General features: G+C 47.3%; 1 protein-coding gene across 2 annotated transcripts in view; it reads right to left on the bottom strand.

The window, feature by feature from the left end:
- The window catches only part of ATF7IP2 (activating transcription factor 7 interacting protein 2), a 55,275-nt gene extending 35,931 nt beyond the window's left edge, over positions 1-19,344 (bottom strand). Inside the window, exon 1 of one of the 2 annotated variants that reach the window (XM_073647747.1) lies at positions 19,033-19,161. Coding sequence is in view for 1 of the 2 variants with exons in the window: in XM_073647746.1 (XP_073503847.1) it covers positions 19,183-19,212 (30 nt within the window). In the remaining variant the exon portion in view is untranslated. Of the gene's footprint in view, positions 1-19,032; positions 19,162-19,182 lie in introns of those variants that run through there. The other variant, XM_073647746.1, reaches the window with a different exon arrangement.
- Positions 19,345-20,092: the final 748 nt, after the last annotated feature.

Here is a 20,092-nt window from a genome sequence, read left to right on the forward strand (position 1 = left end):
CCGGGGACGTATTAGTACGCATATTTGCGTACTGCCCGTTCAGTGAGGGCTGCTGCGCTGAGCCCTCACTGAACGGAGCACATGTCAGCTGTTTCTTACAGCTGACATGTGCCCGCAACAGCCGCGGGTGGAATCGCGATCCACCCGCGGCTGTTAACATGTTAAATGCCGCTGTCAATCTCTGACAGCAGCATTTAACGCGCGCTTGAAGGTAGCGCGTCATAAGCCCCGCCCACCGGCGACCCCGTCACGTGATCGCGGATCGCCGATGGGTGGGCATGACAACCCAGGGTCTGCAGCAGACGCCTGTGGTTGTCATGATCTTGTCGCTATGAGCGCCACCTAGTGGTCGGCGCTCATAGCACAGGACCATTTCAGCTGCATGCAGGGGGCCTGCTCGTCCCCTGTATGTAGCAGAGGCGATCGGATAGTTGCTGCTTCTAGTCTCCTATGGAGACTATAGAAGCATGCAAAAAGAAAAAAAAAAAGTTTTTAAAAATATAAAAAAATATAAAAGTTTAAATCACCCCCCTTTCGCCCCATTCAAAATAAAATAATAAAAAATAAACCCCACATACACATATTTGGTATCGCCGCGTTCAGAATCGCCCGATCTATCAATATAAAAAAAGAATTAATCCGATCGGTAAACGGCGTAGCGAGAAAAAAATTCTAAAAGCCAGAATTACGTTTTTTGGTCGCCGCAAAATTGCAATAAAATGCAATAACGGGCGATCAAAACATCGGATCTACCCCAAATGTTACCAATAAAAATGTCAGCCCGGTGCGCAATTAATAAGCCATCAACCAGCCCCAGATCACGAAAAATGGAGACGCTACGGGTCTTAGAAAATGGCGCTATTTTTTTATTTATTTTTTTACCAAATTTTGGAATTTTTTTTCACCACTTAAATATAAAAGAACCTATGCATGTTTGGTGTCTATGAACTCGTAATGACCTGTAGAATAAGAAGGGCAGGTCAGTTTTAGCATTCAGTGAACGTGGTAAAAAAATAAATAAAAAACAACTGTGGTATTGCACTTTTTTTGCACTTGGAATTTTTTTTACCGTTTTCCCGCACAGGATATGGTAAAACTAGTAATGGCGTTGAAAAGTACAACTCGTCCCGCAAAAAATAAGCCCTCACATGGCCATATTGACCAAAAAATAAAAACGCTATGGCTCTGGGAACAAGGGGAGCAAAAACGAAAATGCAAAAACGGAAAATGCTCCGGGGCTTAAGGGGTTAAACTAAAGATGGGGGGGGGGGTATTAATTTTATTGGTGGGGAAGATAGTGCAGATAGTGACCTGGGCACAAATAAAGAAATTGGGGGTGGGGTTAGGACAGTCCATAAAGTAAGAAGGAATAGAGGTACAGAGAGATACATAAAATGCATGTACACTAACGCCAGAAGCCTCGCCAACAAAATGGAGAAATTAAAATTAACCTTGTTGGAAAATAATTATGACATGGTGTGGATATCTGAGACATGGCTGGACGAGAGCAGTTAATTTACAGGGCTATAGTCTGTTCAGAAATGACCGTACAAACAAGCAGGATGGGGGGGTGTTTATATGTAAAATCATCCTTAAAACCTATCTTGCGGGAGAATATATGTGAATTTAATGAAAATGTAGAGTCCCTGTGGGTGGAGATAAGGGGAGGGGGGAAAAAATAATAAATTACGGATAGGGGTTTTGTTATAAGTCTCCAAAAATAATGGAAGCAGCGGAGAATATCCTCGTAAAGCAAATAGATGAAGCAGCGACTCAAGGAGAAGTCATTATTATGGGGGACTTTAACTACCCTGAAATACATTGGGGGACAAAAACCTGTAGTTCAAGCAAAGGTAATAGGTTTTTGACAACTATGAGAGACAATTACCTTTCACAAATGGTTCAGGACCCAACAAGAAGGGGGGCACGGCTAGACCTAATATTAACCAACAGGCCAGACCAAATATCAAATATACGAGTTGGGGTCACTTGGGTAATAGTGATCACAAAATAATAAGTTTTCATGTAACCTTTAATAAGATGTTTAGTAGAGGGGTTACAAGGACACTAAACTTCTGGAAGGCAAATTTCCAACGGTTGAGAAATGATCTTAGTGCAATAAACTGGGACGATATCCTGAGACATAAAACTACACAAAGCAAATGGGAGACATTTATTAGCATCCTGAATAGGACCTGTACACAATATATACCCTATGGGAATAAACATGCTAGAAATAGGAGGAAACCACTACGGCTAAATAGAGCTGCAAGGGGCGCAATAAGTGACAAAAAGAAAGCATTTAGAGAACTAAAGCAAGTAGGTAGTGATGAGGTATTAAATAAATATAGAAAATTAAATAAATTCTGTAAAAACCAAATCAACGCAGCAAAGATTGAGACAGCTAGAGAATCATTGTCAGAGAAAGTAAAAATAATCCCAAAATATTCTTTAACTACATAAATAGAAAAAAAAACTAAAAAATGATAGTGTTGGCCCCCTTAAAAATAGTCTGGGTGAAATGGTGGATGAGGAAAAAGCAAATATGCTAAATGATTTTTTTTCAACCGTATTTAAAGCAAGAAAATCGCATAACAGAAAACATGATTAGTGATAACAAAAATTCTCCATTATATGTCACTTGCTTAACCCAGCAGGAAGTACGGCGGCGTCTAAAAATCACTAAAGTTGACAAACCCCCGGGCCCGGATGGGATACACCCGCGAGTACTGCAGGAATTAAGTAACATCATAGATAGACCATTATTTTTAATCTTTAAAGATTCCATAATAACAGGGTCTGTACCACAGGACTGGCGTATAGCAAACGTGGTGCCAATATTCAAAAAGGGGACAAAAACTGAACTTGGAAATTATAGGCCAGTAAGCTTAACCTCTACTGTGGGTAAAATCCTGGAGGGTTTCCTAAGAGATGCTATACTAGAGTATCTGAAGAAAAGTAACCTCATGACCCAATATCAACATGGGTTTACGAGGGACCGTTACTGTCAAACTAATCTGATCAGCTTTTATGAGGAGGCAAGTTCTGGACTGGACCAAGGAAATGCAGTGGATGTTGTGTATATGGATTTTTCAAAAGCTTTTGATACGGTTCCACACAAAAGGTTGATACATAATATGAGAACAATGGGGATAGGGGAAAATATATGTATGTGGGTTAAGAATTGGCTCAGTGATAGGAAACAAAGGGTGGTTATTAATGGAAAACACTCAGACTGGGTCTCAGTTAACAGTGGGGTACAACAGGGGTCAGTATTGGGCCCGCTTCTTTTTAACATTTATTAATGACCTTGTAGGGGGCATACAGAGTAATATTTCAATATTTGCAGATGACACTAAACTCTGCAGGGTAATCAATACAGAGGAGGACAATTTTATATTACAGGAGGATCTATGTAAACTAGAAGCTTGTGCTGATAAATGGCAAATGAGCTTTAATGGGGATAAATGTAAGGTAATGCACTTGGGCAGAGGAAATAAAATGTATAATTATTAGTGTTGAGCGAGTATGTTCCATTAACCCTTTCGCCGAGTATGCTCAGGCCGAGCTCCGAGTATTTACAGCTGCTCGGTGATATGGTTGAATCGCTCCCGTGTGCATGATTTGCAACTGTTTGACAGCTTTATTACATGTGAGGAATGTGTAAGAAATAGACATTCTTCACATGTATTAAAACTGTCAAACAGTCGCAAATCATGCACACCGGAGCGATTCACCCATATCACCGAGCAGCTGTAAATAGTTGGTGCTCGGCCCGAGCGTACTCGGCGAAAGGGTTAACAGAACATACTCGCTCAACACTAATAATTATATGCTTAATTGTAAAATACTGGGCAAAACTGTAACTGAAAAAGACCTGGGTGTACTGGTGGACGACAAGCTCACGTTTGGTGGTCAGTGTCAAGCAGCAGCTCCAAAGGCAAATAAAATAATGGGATGCATTAAAAGAGGCATAGATGCTCATGAGGAGAACATAATTTTACCTCTATACAAGTCACTAGTGCGACCACACTTCGAATACTGTGTACAGTTCTGGTCTCCGGTGTATAAGAAAGACATAGCTGAACTAGAGAGGGTGCAGAGAAGAGCGACCAAGGTTATTAGAGGACTCAGGGGTCTGCAATACCAAGACAGGTTATTACACTTGGGGTTATTTACTGTGGAAAAACGAAGGCTTAGGGGTGATCTTATTACTATGTACAAGTATATGAGGGAACAGTACAAAGACATTTCTACTGATCTTTTTACTCTGAGGCCTGAGACGGGGACAAGGGGGCATCTTCTACGTCTGGAGGAAAGAAGGTTTAATCATAATCACAGACGTGGATTCTTTACTGTAAGAGCAGTGAGACTATGGAACTCTCTGCCGCATGATGTTGTAATTAGTGATTCACTATTAAAATTTAAGAAGGGCATGGATGCCTTTCTTGAAAAGTATAATATTACAGGTTATATATACTAGATTCCTTGATAGGGCGTTAATCCAGGGAACTAGTCTGATTGTCGTATGGAGTCTGGAAGGAATTTTTTTCCCCAATGTGGAGCTTAGTGTTTGCCACATGTTTTTTTTCGCCTTCTTCTGGATCAACATGTTAGGCTATGGGTTGAACTAGATAGACTTAGTTTTTAAGGTTGAAGGAAGACTATGTTACTATGGCGTCGGAGTCATGGAAATTGAGGAGATGGAGTCTGAGGTTTGGCTTACCGACTACAAAGCCCTGCCAGCTACGGCCACTATACAGTTGACAGAGCTCAACAGTTACACACTGCAAAATGATCACTTAGGGCCGCTGTCTCCGAGAACAGCTGATCGGCGGTTATGCTGGGAGTCACACCCCCACCAATCGGATACTTATCTATCCTAAGGATAGGCCATCAAAAGTACTGGACAACCCCATTAAGTCCCAAACTATAGCTAACACTGTACGACAAAAGTAAATGTTAAACCTGTGCGTTCAGTCTCAATAAGGTCAACATTATCACAGACCTAGAAAAATCATAGCCTGATCTAGCGAGGCGTTCATCTTGCAATTTACACCAGTTTGCCATTTTGGCTTTTTATTCCACGCCAAGATTTAGCAAGAGGTAACGCGACAATGTGAAGCCCGACAGACAAACTAGAATTTATGCCAGAATGTGACGAAAAATCTAGCTGGAGTAGATTTCAGATTTAATATTTAGCAGTCCAAAAATTGCCCTGCAAAAATTATGAATTTGGCACATTTTACTCCAGAGAACTTTTCCCTAAGACTAGCATGCAAAACCGCAATCTCAATAAATCGGGACTTAAGAGTCACCACCTTACAATTTGGCTTTAATGAACATGCCACTTTAATTCTATACACAATGACATTTTAGAAAAGTTAACACCGTTTATTTTAAGGACTTGTTAAAGAAGGGACTAAAAGCCCATTTGGATAGGCTGGATCAGGGAACCAACGCAAAATAAAGTTTACCCAAAGTAGAACCCTTCTTTACCTGTAGTCATAGCATTTCACCAAATTCCCTAGTAGTCACAGCAGTTTGCACAGCCTCCACAACAGCTGCTCCCTACTAGATACAGTAACTTATTGGGGCTGCTGTATGTCCCATCTCCTTCCAGCAATTTCATCATGCGAGTGTTCTCTGCCCAGCAGTGGCGGTCTGTGGTTGCTACTGCTGGAAGAGCTATACCTAGGTGCTGTCATTTTTACCCCCATCTAAAACAGTGGTGGCCAATCTGCCATTACCTATCTGTTCAGGGAACAGCAGCCCACCCTACTCAAGTGAACAAGGCCACACTGCAATCCCTGTACAAACAGTTGTGCATTGAGAACCAATTGTTAATTTTTTAATTTGCGGAAAAAAGCTGGACCCCCCCCCCACCAATCAAAGTGATGGCGTATCACTTTACAATGTTAAAATGTATCTAACTTCATGCAACTGGCACCAGCTGGAAGCCCCTGGCTACCAAAGCCCACATGATAACTTTATAGCTTCTAAAGAGCATTGCATTAAGGGGTTGCCGCCGGGTGCCCACACACGGTCCCCAGCTGCCCGGTTGCCGCCGGGTGCCCACACACGGTCCCCAGCCGCCCGGTTGTCGCCGGGTGCCCACACACGGTCCCCAGCCGCCCGGTTGCCGCCGGGTGCCCACACACGGTCCCCAGCCGCCAGGTTGCCGCCGGGTGCCCACACACGGTCCCCAGCCGCCAGGTTGCCGCCGGGTGCCCACACACGGTCCCCAGCCGCCAGGTTGCCGCCGGGTGCCCACACACGGTCCCCAGCCGCCCCTATTTGAAGGACAGCCTAACCACAAACAAGTGGACAAGTGAATGTGGCCAGGGATGGTCCATCTCACCGACGCCTTCACACTGGGTTAATATTGTGGAAGCCGGGACACAGTTGGACACTGGGATGTAACAAGTCCTCCAGACAGAGGATTGCGGGTCCGGGGTCAATCAGGCTTCAACACAAAGTTCAGAAGGTAGACAGCAGCAGTCAGCCCCCTACACAACGAGTAAATTATTCATGATCATGAGGCCATCCATCTCCTTAGTTTTCTGTTCCTTGGAATGCAAGCGCATGTATGTAGTAGCGGCTAGGCCTGAGGTGGTCAGCGTTTTGGCGCATATCCTACCTCCTCCAAGGATTGCTGGATGTTTTCCTGCTACTATCCCAGTTCTATGACTCCCTTTAAAACAAAGCTTCAGGTGATGAATGATGGATGAGGTGGTGGCAAAGGAGAAAGAGCAGGAGGAACAGGGACCATTCACATCAATATCAGGCCAGTCAACCACACATGTCTTGTAGGATATGTTTCTGTACCAAAAGGAGCGGTTTGGCTACACAGTTATAAGGCATACAGTGAGTGCAATGCCTACCAAAATTATTGAGGCACTCCAATGCCCCTTGGTAGTGACATGGAGGTCAGAGGGCCTTAACTAAACCATTTTTTCCATTTATAGCAACTGGGTCTCCTGTACACTGTTGGCCTAAGCAGTGAATGGAAGGCTTTCCAAAAATTATGAGGAACTGCAATGCCCCTTGAAACAGACGTGGATTACAGCGTACTAAAAACCTTCTATCCATTATTGGGGAGTGGGTCTCCCTTAGGGTTTGCCTATGCATTGAAAAGAAAAATCTGACTAAAATTAGGAGGAAATGCAATGCCTGTTGGAAGAGTCGTGGAGGTTAGAGGTAATTAAAAACAACATTTCAATGCCCCTTGGAAGAGCTGTGGAGTTCAGAGTGGTTTAACAAGACGATTTTAATGCCCCTTGGAAGAGACGTGGAGGTCACAGTAGCTTAACAAGACGGTTTTAATGCCACTTGGAAGAGACGTGGCGGTCACAGTAGCTTAATAAGACGGTTTAAATGCACCTTGGAAGAGACGTGGCGGTCACAGTAGCTTAACAAAACGATTTTAATGCCCCTTACAAGAGCCATGCAGTACAGCATATTAAAAACATTATTCCCATTATTGGGGAGTGGGTCACCCATAGTCTTTGCCTTCCAAGCAAAATCTGCCAAAAATTAGGACGGAGGAACTTGCAGTGCTGGCAACACGGACCACGGTCACCCTGGTGGTATAGTGGTGGTGGAGGCTGAGGATAAGAGCAAAATACAGCCGAAATAAGGAAGGGTATACCCATGTGTGGGTGTGAAGTGGTGCATGGGAATACACCTCCCGAAATAACACAGTGGATTTGACTTTATGTTACTCTGCTGTCATTTTGGTGGTGATGAGAAGTCTGGCCCAATCCAGCCCTTGTTCATTTTGATAAGGGTCAGCTTGTCAGCATTGTTAGTTGACAGGCGAGTGCGCTCATCAGTTATAATTACCCCAGCGGCACTAAAAACACGCTCCGATAACACGCTTGCGGCAGGGCAGGCCAGGAGCTCCAAGGCGAGCAGAGCGAGTTCATTCTGAGTGTCCAGCTTGGATATCCAAAAATTTAAAAAGGCACAGAGGAATCACGGAGGACGCTGTTACGGTCGGCAAGGTACTCCCCCCTCACCATCTTTTGAAACTTTCCACTCCTTGTGAGAGTACCCCGCGCCTCAGGGCCTGTAAGCTGGACGGGTCTCAGAAAACTGTCCCAGAACGTTGACCGTGTTCCCCTGCCTCTGCTGGATTGGAGTTGCGTCTCTCTCGCCTGTACGCTTTGGTTGGGCAACGAACTGTGACCTCTGCCGCTAGCGTGTTCAGATGGGAATTTTTTTTTAACAGTTCTGCAGCAAGGGCCTTCTTGTACTGCCCCATTTTTGTAGACCTCCCCACCTCAGGAATGAGAGTGAAAGTTCTCCTTGTAGCGGGGGTCTAAAAGGGTCACCAACCAGTAATGACTGTCACCCAACATTTTGACAATGCGAGGGTCACGGTTAAGGCAGCGTAACAAAGTCAGCCATGCGTGCCAGACTGGTAACGTGCAAGACTTCCGTGTCCTCACCAAGATGACGACAGACCATGCTCTCCTCCTTTTCCTCCTCCTCCCTGTCCTCAGGCCACCCACGCTGAACCGACGGTATGACAGTTGTACAGGTACTACCGTCTACAGCGCATGATACCAGCTCCTGTTCTTCCTCCTCCTCTCCCTCATTGTCCCCCAATGCACGTTGGGATGAGATGAGGCTGGGCTGTGTGTAATCGCCCGCTACGGCATCTTGAGCCATCTCATCATACTCTGGCTGCAACGCCTCCTCTTTAATTATCTGCAGAGAGATTTGCAAAAGACAGACAAGTGGAATGCTGATGCTAATGATGGCGTCATCGCCACTCACCATCTTGGTGGACACCTCAAAGTTTGTCAGGATGGTACATGTCAAACATCCAGGTCCACTCCTGAGGTCTTATGTGTGGAGTCTGACCTGAATATCGACGGCCTTGTTGCAGCTGGTATTCCACAACTGCTCTCTTCTGCTCACAAATCCTTTGCAACATGTGGAGGGTAGAGTTCCAACGTGTGGGGACATCACACACCATTCGGTGTGCCAGAAGCTGCAAACGCTGCTGCAACACAGCAAGGGCGGCGGAAGCTGCAGCCGACTTCCGAAAATGAGCTGACAGGCGGCGTACTTTGATGAGCAGATCTGGCAACTCGGGGTACGATTTAAGAAACCGCTGAACCACAAGGTTAAGAACATGAGCCAGGCATGGTACATGTGTGATCTCGCCTCAGAGCCGCCACCAGGTTACGGCCATTGTCACACACGACCATGCCTGGATGTAGGTTCAGTGGTCTCAGCCACAGATCTGCCTGCTCTTTCACAGCTGTCCACAACTCACAAGCAGTGTGAGGTTTATCACCTAAGCTTATGAGTTTCAGCACAGCCTGTTGCCGCTTGGCTGAGGCAGTACTGCAGTGGTTCCAGCTTGTAACTGATGTGATATCTGAGATGGAGGCTGAACATGAGGGGGAGGAGGAGGAGGATGATGCGCAGGAGCTGTACACTGTGGGGGCAACTCTGACTGACATAGGGCCCGCAATCCTCGGTGTGGGGAGGATGTGTTCCGTCCCAAGGTCCGACTGGGTCCTGGCTTCCACTATGTTTACCCAGTGTGCCGTTAGGGAGATGTACCGTCCCTGGCCACAAGCACTTGTCCACGTGTCCGTTGTCAGGTGGACTCTCTCAGTAACTGCGTTGTTGAGGGCACAGCAGATGTTTTGGGACACGTGCTTGTGTAGTGCGGGGATGGCACACCAGGCAAAAATAGTGTCGGCTGGGGACCGAGTACCGAGGGACGGCCACCGCAATAAGGTTGCGGAAGGATTCCGTCTCCACCAGCCTAAAAGGCAGCATTTCCAACGCAAGCAGTCGTGAAATGTGCTAATTTAGGACTGTGGCCTGTGGGGCGTTGGCTGCGAATTTCCGCTTTCGTTCAAAGGTCTGGGATATGGACAATTGAACGCTGCGGTGGGACGTGGATGCTGTTTCTTGAGAAACTGCCATAACAAGTGAAGACTGAGAGGAGGGGGCATCTTTGCATGCAGTATGGACAGGGGATTGCCTTGCATGCACAACAGGGGGTTCTCTTACACGCACAACAGCGGAAGCAGTGGTGACAACCGCTGACACTGGTTGTGGACCCTGGGGTTCGCCCCACAAAGTCGGGTGCTTTGCTGACATATGCCTGATCATGCTGGTGGTGGTCAGGCTGGTAGTTTTGTCACCCCTGATGATGCTGGCATGGCAGGTGGTACAAATGGCCTTTTTGGGGTTATCAGCAGATTCTTTAAAAAAATTCCAGACTCTGGAAGACCTACCGGTTGTACTGGCAACGTCCCTCGTGTTGGTGTTACGGGGAATTGTTGCCTGCCTTCTGTGTGCAGCCACCACACTGCTTCTTCCTGCCTGTTGGGGTACTCTGCCTCCCTCCCCCTGTGTGCTGCTGGCCTCGCTCTGCGTGTCCTCCTGCCACGTTGGGTCAGTTACTAGATCATCCACCACCTCCTCTTCTTCCACTTGCACACCACGATCCTCCTCCTCACTTCGTGGCAATTGTGTCTCGTCATCGTCCACCTCTTGTGACAAATTGCCAGCGTCGACTTCCTGTGGCCGTGGCTGTTCAAATATTTGGGCATCGCTACATGGGATCTCCTCTTCCACCACTTCAAGCGGAGCAGGCGAGTGGCACAAATATGGAAATGGACCAGTGAACAGCTCTTCAGAGTGTCCAAGTGTGGGATCAGTTGCTGTCTGACGACACTCAGCATGGTGGGAGGAAGGAGCATCAGGGTGAGGAGTATGCGGTCGAGACTCACGGCTACTAAAACTTGACCGTGTGGAAGACAGACCGGAGGTGGTGGTGGCCAGTTAACTGGAAGTATTATCTGCCATCCAATTAATAACCTGTTCACACTGATCAGTTTGCAATACTGGTGTTGTAGTGTGCTTCCCTAGTAATTTGGTCAAGAAGTGGGAGCAAGAAGATGTGGCTATTGGTTGTGGCACATTTTCACCTTGGCCACAGCCCCGTCCTCTACACGCACCATCACCAGAACGTCCAGTTCCACGTCCCTTGCCCATTGTAAATGAAGTAAAATAGCTTACACTCGCACTATCAATGGAAAAAGAGTAATAAAAAGATTAGAACCGTGGAAGAGCAAAACCACAGTTCTATTTCTCTGGCCTACACCAGAATATTTTAAACAGATATATTTGTGTCTGAACAGTCAGGGAGACACTATTACTGTTTTTTTTTTTACGGAAAAAAGGCCAAAAGCTGGATAATACAGAGATTTGAACCGTGGAACTGCAAAACCAAAGTTCTAGTTATCTGGCCTACACCAGAATCTTTTAAACAGATATATTGGTGTCTGAACAGTCACAGACACACTCAATTTTTTTTGGTGGGGTGGGGGGGGGGGGGGGGGGAATACGAAAAGGTTAATAAGACGCGTATTTATACAGTCTGACTGAGGAAAAAAAAAATACAAGATTTAGATGAAAAAAAAAAAAAAGGATTTTTCCTGGCCCCTGAGACCGGGGGATAAGTCAAGCAATTTGACCAGCAGGAGCACACAGGACTGTAATGCAGTGTTTGTTGGTATAACCACTGCGTCTCCTATACAGCCTGCCTGATATCTGGGATGGATATTAGTCCTGAGAAGGACTGTTTGTTTGATTTGGCAGGCTTTAGAGACCCTACACTACCTATTTAACACTATACATCTCTCCCTAACTCAGCAGCACTCTCCCTACACTGTCTGATCCCGGGCGACTGTGTCCAAGATGGCGGCGCCCGGTTTTAAATACTCGAGGTGACGCTGTGCGGCCAGCCAATCACTGTAATGCCCACAAACAACATGGTTGCGGCATTACAGTGACTGGCAATCCCTGCATGTTCATTGGCTCTGTAAAGAGCGCCAAACATGCAGGGCGGAGACCCGGGCTCCCGCCCGAGTAACCCGGAAATGCTCGGTGCTCGCCGAACATCCTGAGTAGCGAGATGCTCGGGCGAGTACCGAGCAGTGTCGAGCATGCTCGCTCAACACCATTGGCGAGATGTTCTTTTCCTGAAATTCTGTGCTCTTTTTACTCCACGTGTACCTTTAACCATTGTGACCAAAGAGTTCTATTTTAACCTCATCGGTCCACAGAACTTGTTTCCAAAATGCATCAGGCTTAGTTAGATGTTCTTTTGCATACTTCTGATGCTCAATTTTATGATGAGGTCGCAGGAGAGGTTTTCTTCTGATGACTCTTCCATGAAGGCCATATTTATGCAGGTGAAAATCTTTTGCAGTGAAGCAGGGGTTCTGATTTGCGCCTCTAGCAATCTTACGAGCAGCTCTCACTGAAATTTTGCTTGGTCTTCCAGACCTTATCTTGATCTCCACTGTTCCTGTTAACTGTCATTTCTTAATTACATTTCGAACCGAGGAAAGGGCAACGTGAAAACGCTTTGCTATCTTCTTATAGCCTTCTCCTGCTTTGTGGACATCCACCATTTTCAGAGTGTTAGGCAGCTGTGCATTAGAACCCATGGCTGCTGTTTTTTGGCACAAAGTTAGAGGAGGCTGGGTTTTTTTAAAGCTGGGAAATTTACATCACCTGGTCTTTCCTAACGATGATAGGGTTATGGCTTGTTCACCAACAGGCTAATTAAGATCTTAAACCTTGGTCAAAGTCATTTGAGCACACAAATCTCCAAGGGTGTCCAAACTTTTGCACTGGCCCGTTTTCCTTTTATGAATTTTTAAAATGTGAAAGATGACAATCTAGATTCCCCCCCCTCTAAAATACCAAGGTAATGTGTCACCTTTAACTTTAGGCCTTTTAGAGATCATTTCGTCTTCAACTTGCTTAACTGTTCACAATAAGGCTATGTGCCCACAATGCAGAAATGCTCCGGGTTTTTCCTGAGCGTTTCTGCATCCCCCTGGCAGAAAAAAAACCGCATGCGGATTGTACATGCGTTTTTCCTGCCAGGGACATGTGGCTGTGAAGCGTTCTTCACATGCATTTCCGCATGCAGGTTGTCAAGCGCTTTCCAAGCGATTTTAGCATCACTTGTTAAGTGCTTGTCAACTTGGTCACACTATATAAATCCATGCAAACAGCATGGATTTATATAGTGTGACCTTAAAGAATGGTTAAAAATAAAAAAATGAATCTATACTTACCTTCTGATGGCCCCCGCAGTCTTGCTTTGCTCCGTCCTGGCTGCCAGCAGATCGCGGTACACTACACTGAAGGGCCTGCCGTCACATGACTATGACGTCAGCGCAGGTCCTTCAGTCCACCGCGATCTGCGAGCAAAGGAGGACGAGCGCAGCAGGGGGCCATCAGAAGGCAAGTATAATATTTATTTTTTATTTTATTCTTTTTTTCACAGGTTCTATGGTACCCGGGTCCGGAGGAGAGTCTCCTGTCCTCCACACCTGGGTACCATCCGCACATTGAAACACGTGGAATGCGCATCTACATATGCAGTGATGCGTAATCCATGCGTTTCAATGCAAGTCAATGGCGGCGAAAACGCATCACTTCCGCAAAATAATTGGTAGTGCTGCGGTTTTTTTTTTACGCTATGATAATCCGCAGCAAAAATTTCCGCAGCATGTGCACCACTGTACAAGTCACCCTACTGCACAACTCTCCTCCTTGATAGACTGTGATATCTAAGCATGTGAATTAAAGCAAGAAAGCAGAGTATAAGACAAAAACGTACTCCTGCACATGTCACAGGCATACTCAGGCACAAGGACCACCTGTCCTTCACTCTGATTTCGGAGCATTTTATAAAGCTGCACCAGCTGTGAGCAAGGAGAAGAAATCTCTATGGAGAGATGTAATAACAGTGCAGGCACTCACCGTCACAGCAGGCTGACAAGAACACTGAACTCCGTGCACAAAAAGGTGTCCTGCTACTTGGCACTAAGCAATAGCCAACCCCAAAGACAACCACGGATAAGCATGACATCTGACGCTTCCATAATAGTCCTTGCGGTCTGATGACGTCAGATAAAGCCGTGACACAGGGAGATGTTCTACAGCAGACTCATATTTGTAGCGTCGGCGTCCCTGCCTCCTGCTAGGCAGGGACGTCGTTCCCCTCACCCCTCCGCTCCGTGCCCGGCGTCTTCCTCCCGCTCTGCTGGCAGCACGCGCGCTCCCCCTCTCTTAAAGGGGCCGCGCGCACCGTCCTAAGGAGTCCCCGGCCAATGGCCGGAGGACCTCACCATATATAAGGCACCTCCTCCAAAATGGATGTGCCCGAGCAATGTTGTTACAAAGCCTTTCAACTCTGCTTCAGCCCTCAGGTCCCGTTACCAGATTCCTGCCCGATATCTGCTTACCTGCTCGCTATCCTGTGGTCCGACAGTCTGCCTACCAGCACCTGCCAGTCTGTCTATGGATCAGTCCGCCTGCGGACCAGGAAGTACCTGCCAGATAACTGCCTGCCTGTCCAGAGACTCTTACTCGCTCACCTGGGAGCGCTCACCTGCTCCCTGCCTGCTAGCCTACCTGGAGGCTTAGCCGTCACTTGCTGTGACCACCTGCCTGTCCAGAGACTCTTGCCCGCTCACCTACCTGCCTGCTAGCCTACCTGGAGGCTCTGCCGTCACTTGCTGTGACCACCTGCTTGTCCAGAGACTCTTGCCCGCTCACCTGGGAGCGCTCACCAGCTACCTGCCTGCTAGCCTACCTGGAGGCTCTGCCGTCACTTGCCGTGACCACCTGCCTGTCCAGAGACTCTTGCCCGCTCACCTGCTACCTGCCTGCTAGCCCGTCTAGAGACTGTTACCCTGCTGTCACTTGCCGTGACCACCTGCCGCCTGTCAAGAGACTGTCCCCGTCACTTGCCGTGACTTCCTGCCCTTCTACCCAGAGACTGTCCCTGTCACTTGCCATGACTACCTGCCTGCCTGCCTTCCCTGGGAGCCACCCGCTTCCTTACAAGGACTGCCCCTTTGTATAGTTGCTCTGAGGTTCCACCTCCCAGACCCGTTACAATATTAGAGTAACCCAGGTCCAACCTGTCGAGTTTAAAGAAAGTAGAGGGAGATGACCAGACTGCGGCTTTGCAGACCTCATCAACGGAAGAATTAGCCCTCTCTGCCCAAGAGGTAGCAATGACTCTTGTAGAATGAGCCTTAAAAGGGGTATTCCCATCTCCATGATCCTATCCCAATATGTAGTAGGTGTATTAATAATATTAGCAAATTCCTCCAATTAGAAATGTAGTATAGTTCTTCTGATTTGCTATGTCTCTCTCCTCATGTGGAGGCATTGCAGGACCTTAGGTATCCACATTTTTTGAGATTTTAGCTACTGCAACATCAATTTTTGGGGATTTTTCCCCCAAACCTTGCACAAATCTTCCTCAAATGGGTATTTCCTCCTCAGTGCGTTAGGGACCACTTGTTAAGCAGGTTTTTTTTCCACTCTTTCCAAATGAGGGAAAGTAAATTCTTATGTACTGGGAATACTCTATGTCTACGCTGCTCAACACACTAAACAAAGTCCTGGATCGACAAAGCTTGTCTAGTAGATTCCACTCCCATGGTAGATCTGATGACCTTAAGCAACTTTCCCGTATCTTCAACCGGGAAGCATGGAAGCCCATATTCATCATCAAAGGAGGAAGACTCTGAAGAATAATCAATTATCAATTCACTGGAATTTTCTAATTCTTCCTCAGAACTAGTTTCAAAAGTGTTGTTTACATGAAGAGGAAGAAGGAGCATTGATCTGCTGCATGTCTCAACAGTAGTTTTAACTTCTTCCTTGATCAATGATATAATATCCTGGAACAAGGATGGAGACGCTTCAGCTCCTGTATTCTCAATACAGGAGCAAGAGAGCCTCTTAGTATGAGTTGGGCAACCTTCCTTTACACAAGGAAAATTCCCTGTTTTTAGGCTATGTGCACATGGATTTGGCCCCAAAAACGCATTGCACACCTTATCCCAACATTTCCTATGAGTTTTGGAAAGATCCGTGCACATGAACAAGAATTTTCCTTACAGAATTTCATGTGCGGAAAGAGAAGCCGCATGCTTTGGAAAAAACGCATAGAAAATCCGCAGGCAAAAACGCATCAAAACCGCGTGGAATTTCAGCAGCGTTTTTGCTGCCAAAAGATGCAGCCTTGCAGAAACGCTGCAGAAATTTCTGCAAGCAATTACTGATCTTGCGCACATACCCTTACTCTTTGCTGTAGCCTTCCTTGGGAATATATCAATAAAGACCCATCAGTATACAAAGTACAGTATAAGTACTCACCGCATCCCAACTACTATGCAAGGAGGAGGTTTTGGGTTACTTGCGGCATCACCACTAGGCTTCACTGGATTGTCCGTATTGCATCTTCAGTAGTTGGGAATACACTGCCCGCTAGAAAGAGTAACTGCCTCCCTTTTACATCCGAGGATAGAGGAGGGGAAAAAAGGGGGAAGAGATGGAGCTCTATTATAGAGATAGGCTCAACCCCTGACCTCCAACCAGCTGTACATCTGTTCTGCCTTCTAAACTCAGAAGCGGCAGGTATCTGCAGGGTGCTCAAGTCCTCGGCGCGTTGCGTCACATCTCGTCACTCCCGGAAGTGATTGGCCTGGCAGTATGCATGCTTTTCAGGTGAACTCCTCTGCCAGGGAAGCGCCATCATCTTCCAAAAGCGCTGGCGTGGTATGTCACTTCAGTCCCCAACTTCCAAACTCCGAAGTGGACCGCCGGTAGCAGAGCGGCGTCGCCTCCCCATTCCAACAAATGCCGGGAAGGACCGCAGACCCCGTCGATCCAGGGAGGCATCAACTGTATATCCTTAATTTTATTTTTTAAATCTACTGTACAATTCCAGAGATATGGACCATTTTATTTAGTGCTAATGTTTATGCCGTATACTAAGGGGCGGCACACAGCGATCCTTGGCCGGTGACCTGTATCTCCCCAGCGCAATATTCTGCACCACGGGTCAATCATCTTGGGAACAGTTTCTGGATATATGGACAATAAAAAAAAAAATCTACAGTTCATCTGATCAGTGTGACAGTAGCCTAAGGGTGCTTTCACATTGCGCTTACTGGACCTGTCACGGCATATGTTAGATTACCTCCCACGCAAAATGGGGTCCGGATGTATGCGCCGATGGGGCCAAAGACTTTAGTAGTGACGGCAGAGCGAATGTGCGTCTGCCGTGCACTTTTTTTGAGAGTGTACGCCTATCGACAGACACTTAGACGTAGTCTACTTCATCTGGGTGTCCGTCTCCTGTAGTCTTAGACTCCCGAAAATAACGCACGTCAAAGCGCACGTTCACTCAGCCGTCACTATTAGGGTATGTGCATACTATCAGTGTTCACTGCGGATTGGACGCAGCGCAAGTGCGCTGCATGCAATCTGCAGCAGCCACACGTTACAGCATAGTGGATGGGATTTATACAAATCCCATGCACATTATGCGTCTGCGGCACACCCGTGCAAACTGACATGCGGCGCGTCTTTCCAGACTGCAGCATGTAAATTTCTCCTGCGGGTCCGTGTGCAGGCTTTCCCCAAAGACCTAATCTCTATGGGGAAAGTCTTCATGTGAGCTTTAAAAAAAAAAAAAAAAAAAAAAAAAAAAAAAAAAAAGAGGCCGGCGCTCATTTGCATACATGAGCTGAAGTCGACTCCTCCGCAGCTGGCTCCAGATAGTCTGCACATACCCTTAAAGTCTATGGCCCCATCAGCTCATATGCCCGGACCCTGATTTGCGGGAGGTTCGGATGTACACTCTGATAGGGCCACTGAACTGGTGCAGAGAAGCAATGTGAAAGCACAATAAGGGCGCTTTCACACAGTGTTTTCTCCCACGCTCGGTGGCTCCATATCGGGGCTTATGTATAAAACCCCTGCAAATCAGGGTTCAGGCGTATGCACAGTCTATGCCTTGATGTCCGCCCTCAATAGACGTATATGACCAAAAAGGATGCACGACAGAACACAACACGCTGACTCCATCTGCACCTTTACAGGCAATGGTGAATATGCCTGAATCCCAACTGGGCCACAGAACGTAGGAAAGAATGCAGTGTGAAAGGGCCCTTACTGCACTGCCGCTACAGCGCCCCCATCCCATTCTGTAGAGAACAGCACAGTAAGGTGCTAGGTTGTAAGATCAGCAAACAGACGCCACCGAGAACCAGCAAGATGGAGTAGCTGCACCACAATGGCATAAATGCACAGAGCACCGCCATGGAGTGCCCCACCTGTACCTGGGACATAACGGAGGACAGAAACAAAGACGTTCCATATCATAAATCCCCATAAAGGACAGAGGGGACCACAGAGATGTGCGGTCGGTACAGAGGGGACCACAGAGATGGGCGGTCGGTACAGAGGGGACCACAGAGATGGGCGGTCGGTACAGAGGGGACCACAGAGATGGGCGGTCGGTACAGAGGGGACCACAGAGATGGGCGGTCGGTACAGAGGGGACCACAGAGATGGGCGGTCGGTACAGAGGGGACCACAGAGATGGGCGGTCGGTACAGAGGGGACCACAGAGATGGACGGTCGGTACAGAGGGGACCACAGAGATGGACGGTCGGTACAGAGGGGACCACAGAGATGGACGGTCGGTACAGAGGGGACCACAGAGATGGACGGTCGGTACAGAGGGGACCACAGAGATGGGCGGTCGGTACAGAGGGGACCACAGAGATGGGCGGTCGGTACAGAGGGGACCACAGAGATGGGCGGTCGGTACAGAGGGGACCACAGAGATGGGCGGTCGGTACAGAGGGGACCACAGAGATGGGCGGCCGGTACAGAGGGGACCACAGAGATGGACGGTCGGTACAGAGGGGACCACAGAGATGGACGGTCGGTACAGAGGGGACCACAGAGATGGGCGGTCGGTACAGAGGGGACCACAGAGATGGGCGGTCGGTACAGAGGGGACCACAGAGATGGACGGCCGGTACAGAGGGGACCACAGAGATGGGCGGCCGGTACAGAGGGGACCACAGAGATGGGCGGCCGGTACAGAGCGTCCCCAGGAGCTCAGCGGGTCAGACCAGTCTATCCGGAGCCTACTACCTCAGCCTCGTGATAACTTTGACTCTTGAAATCTTTATTCACAAAACCTGCTCATGACGAGGGCCGCTGCGCACGCAGAAATAAGGCGTCGGTGTAAAGTACGGCAAGTTCCGGCCTCTGCACACGCCGCCCCGCACGTCCTCCCCTCACCTCGTCACTACTCGCCACAGCCGCCTCCATGCCTCTCCTCAGCCGCTCCGGTAATCAGATCACGTGGAGGACAGTATCCGTTTGGTGCCAAACTTAGTGAACATTTAACGCCACGCCCCTCAACTGCTGCGTCACCAGCAGAAGGGCGTGTCTACCACGCGGGTCATGTGATCGGAACCAACTCTTGTGGAGGAAATAACGGTCGGCCTAAGCATCAAAGAGAGGATTGTGGGAAATAAAATTGTGCCGTAAGTGAGCAATGTAGGCACGACATAGAAAAAAACCGATAGAGTGTCCGTTACTACCACTTACTACCAGACCTGACGCTGACTGGAAGGAGAAGATATTTTGTGACAGAGCTCCCTCTATCGGCACCAGGATATTTGTGCTTGATGTGACTTAACCCCTTAAGGTCACTTACAATTATTGTCACTTTTCTTTTAGCTTTTTAATACAAGAATTTTTTTAACATGACATTTTTTTTATAAAGGATATTTTAACCCCTTATTACAATGATTTTTTACAATTACGCCATCACCAAATACATAAAACTATTTTCTGCCTTATGAAAGATTTTATCAGAACTGTTTTCCATTACATGAATTTTCATAAACTTTTATTTAAATGTGTTTGTCCCATTAGGAAATGTGTGCTATTTAACTGTATATTGGAATTAATATTTAGGCCGCTCCTGGGGCTTGTGTTAGGCCCATGGCTGTTCCTATGAAAACATCCACCTTGGCGGTGCTAATGCCCTGGCTGATAACAGAGAGACAAGGGCAGCCCCTCCCTAATGTGGTGATTGCTATTGATGGGATGACCTCATGGGATAAAAGGAGATCTACTGGCTCAGCCCCATGTAATAACATCGGTTCTTCCATACTGGATCCTGCTTTCTTTTCTGGATTCT

Source organism: Phyllobates terribilis, unplaced genomic scaffold, assembly GCF_046119375.1.
Source record: "Phyllobates terribilis strain yellow unplaced genomic scaffold, ASM4611937v1 Scaffold_9__5_contigs__length_417890890, whole genome shotgun sequence".
NCBI lineage: Eukaryota > Metazoa > Chordata > Amphibia > Anura > Dendrobatidae > Phyllobates > Phyllobates terribilis.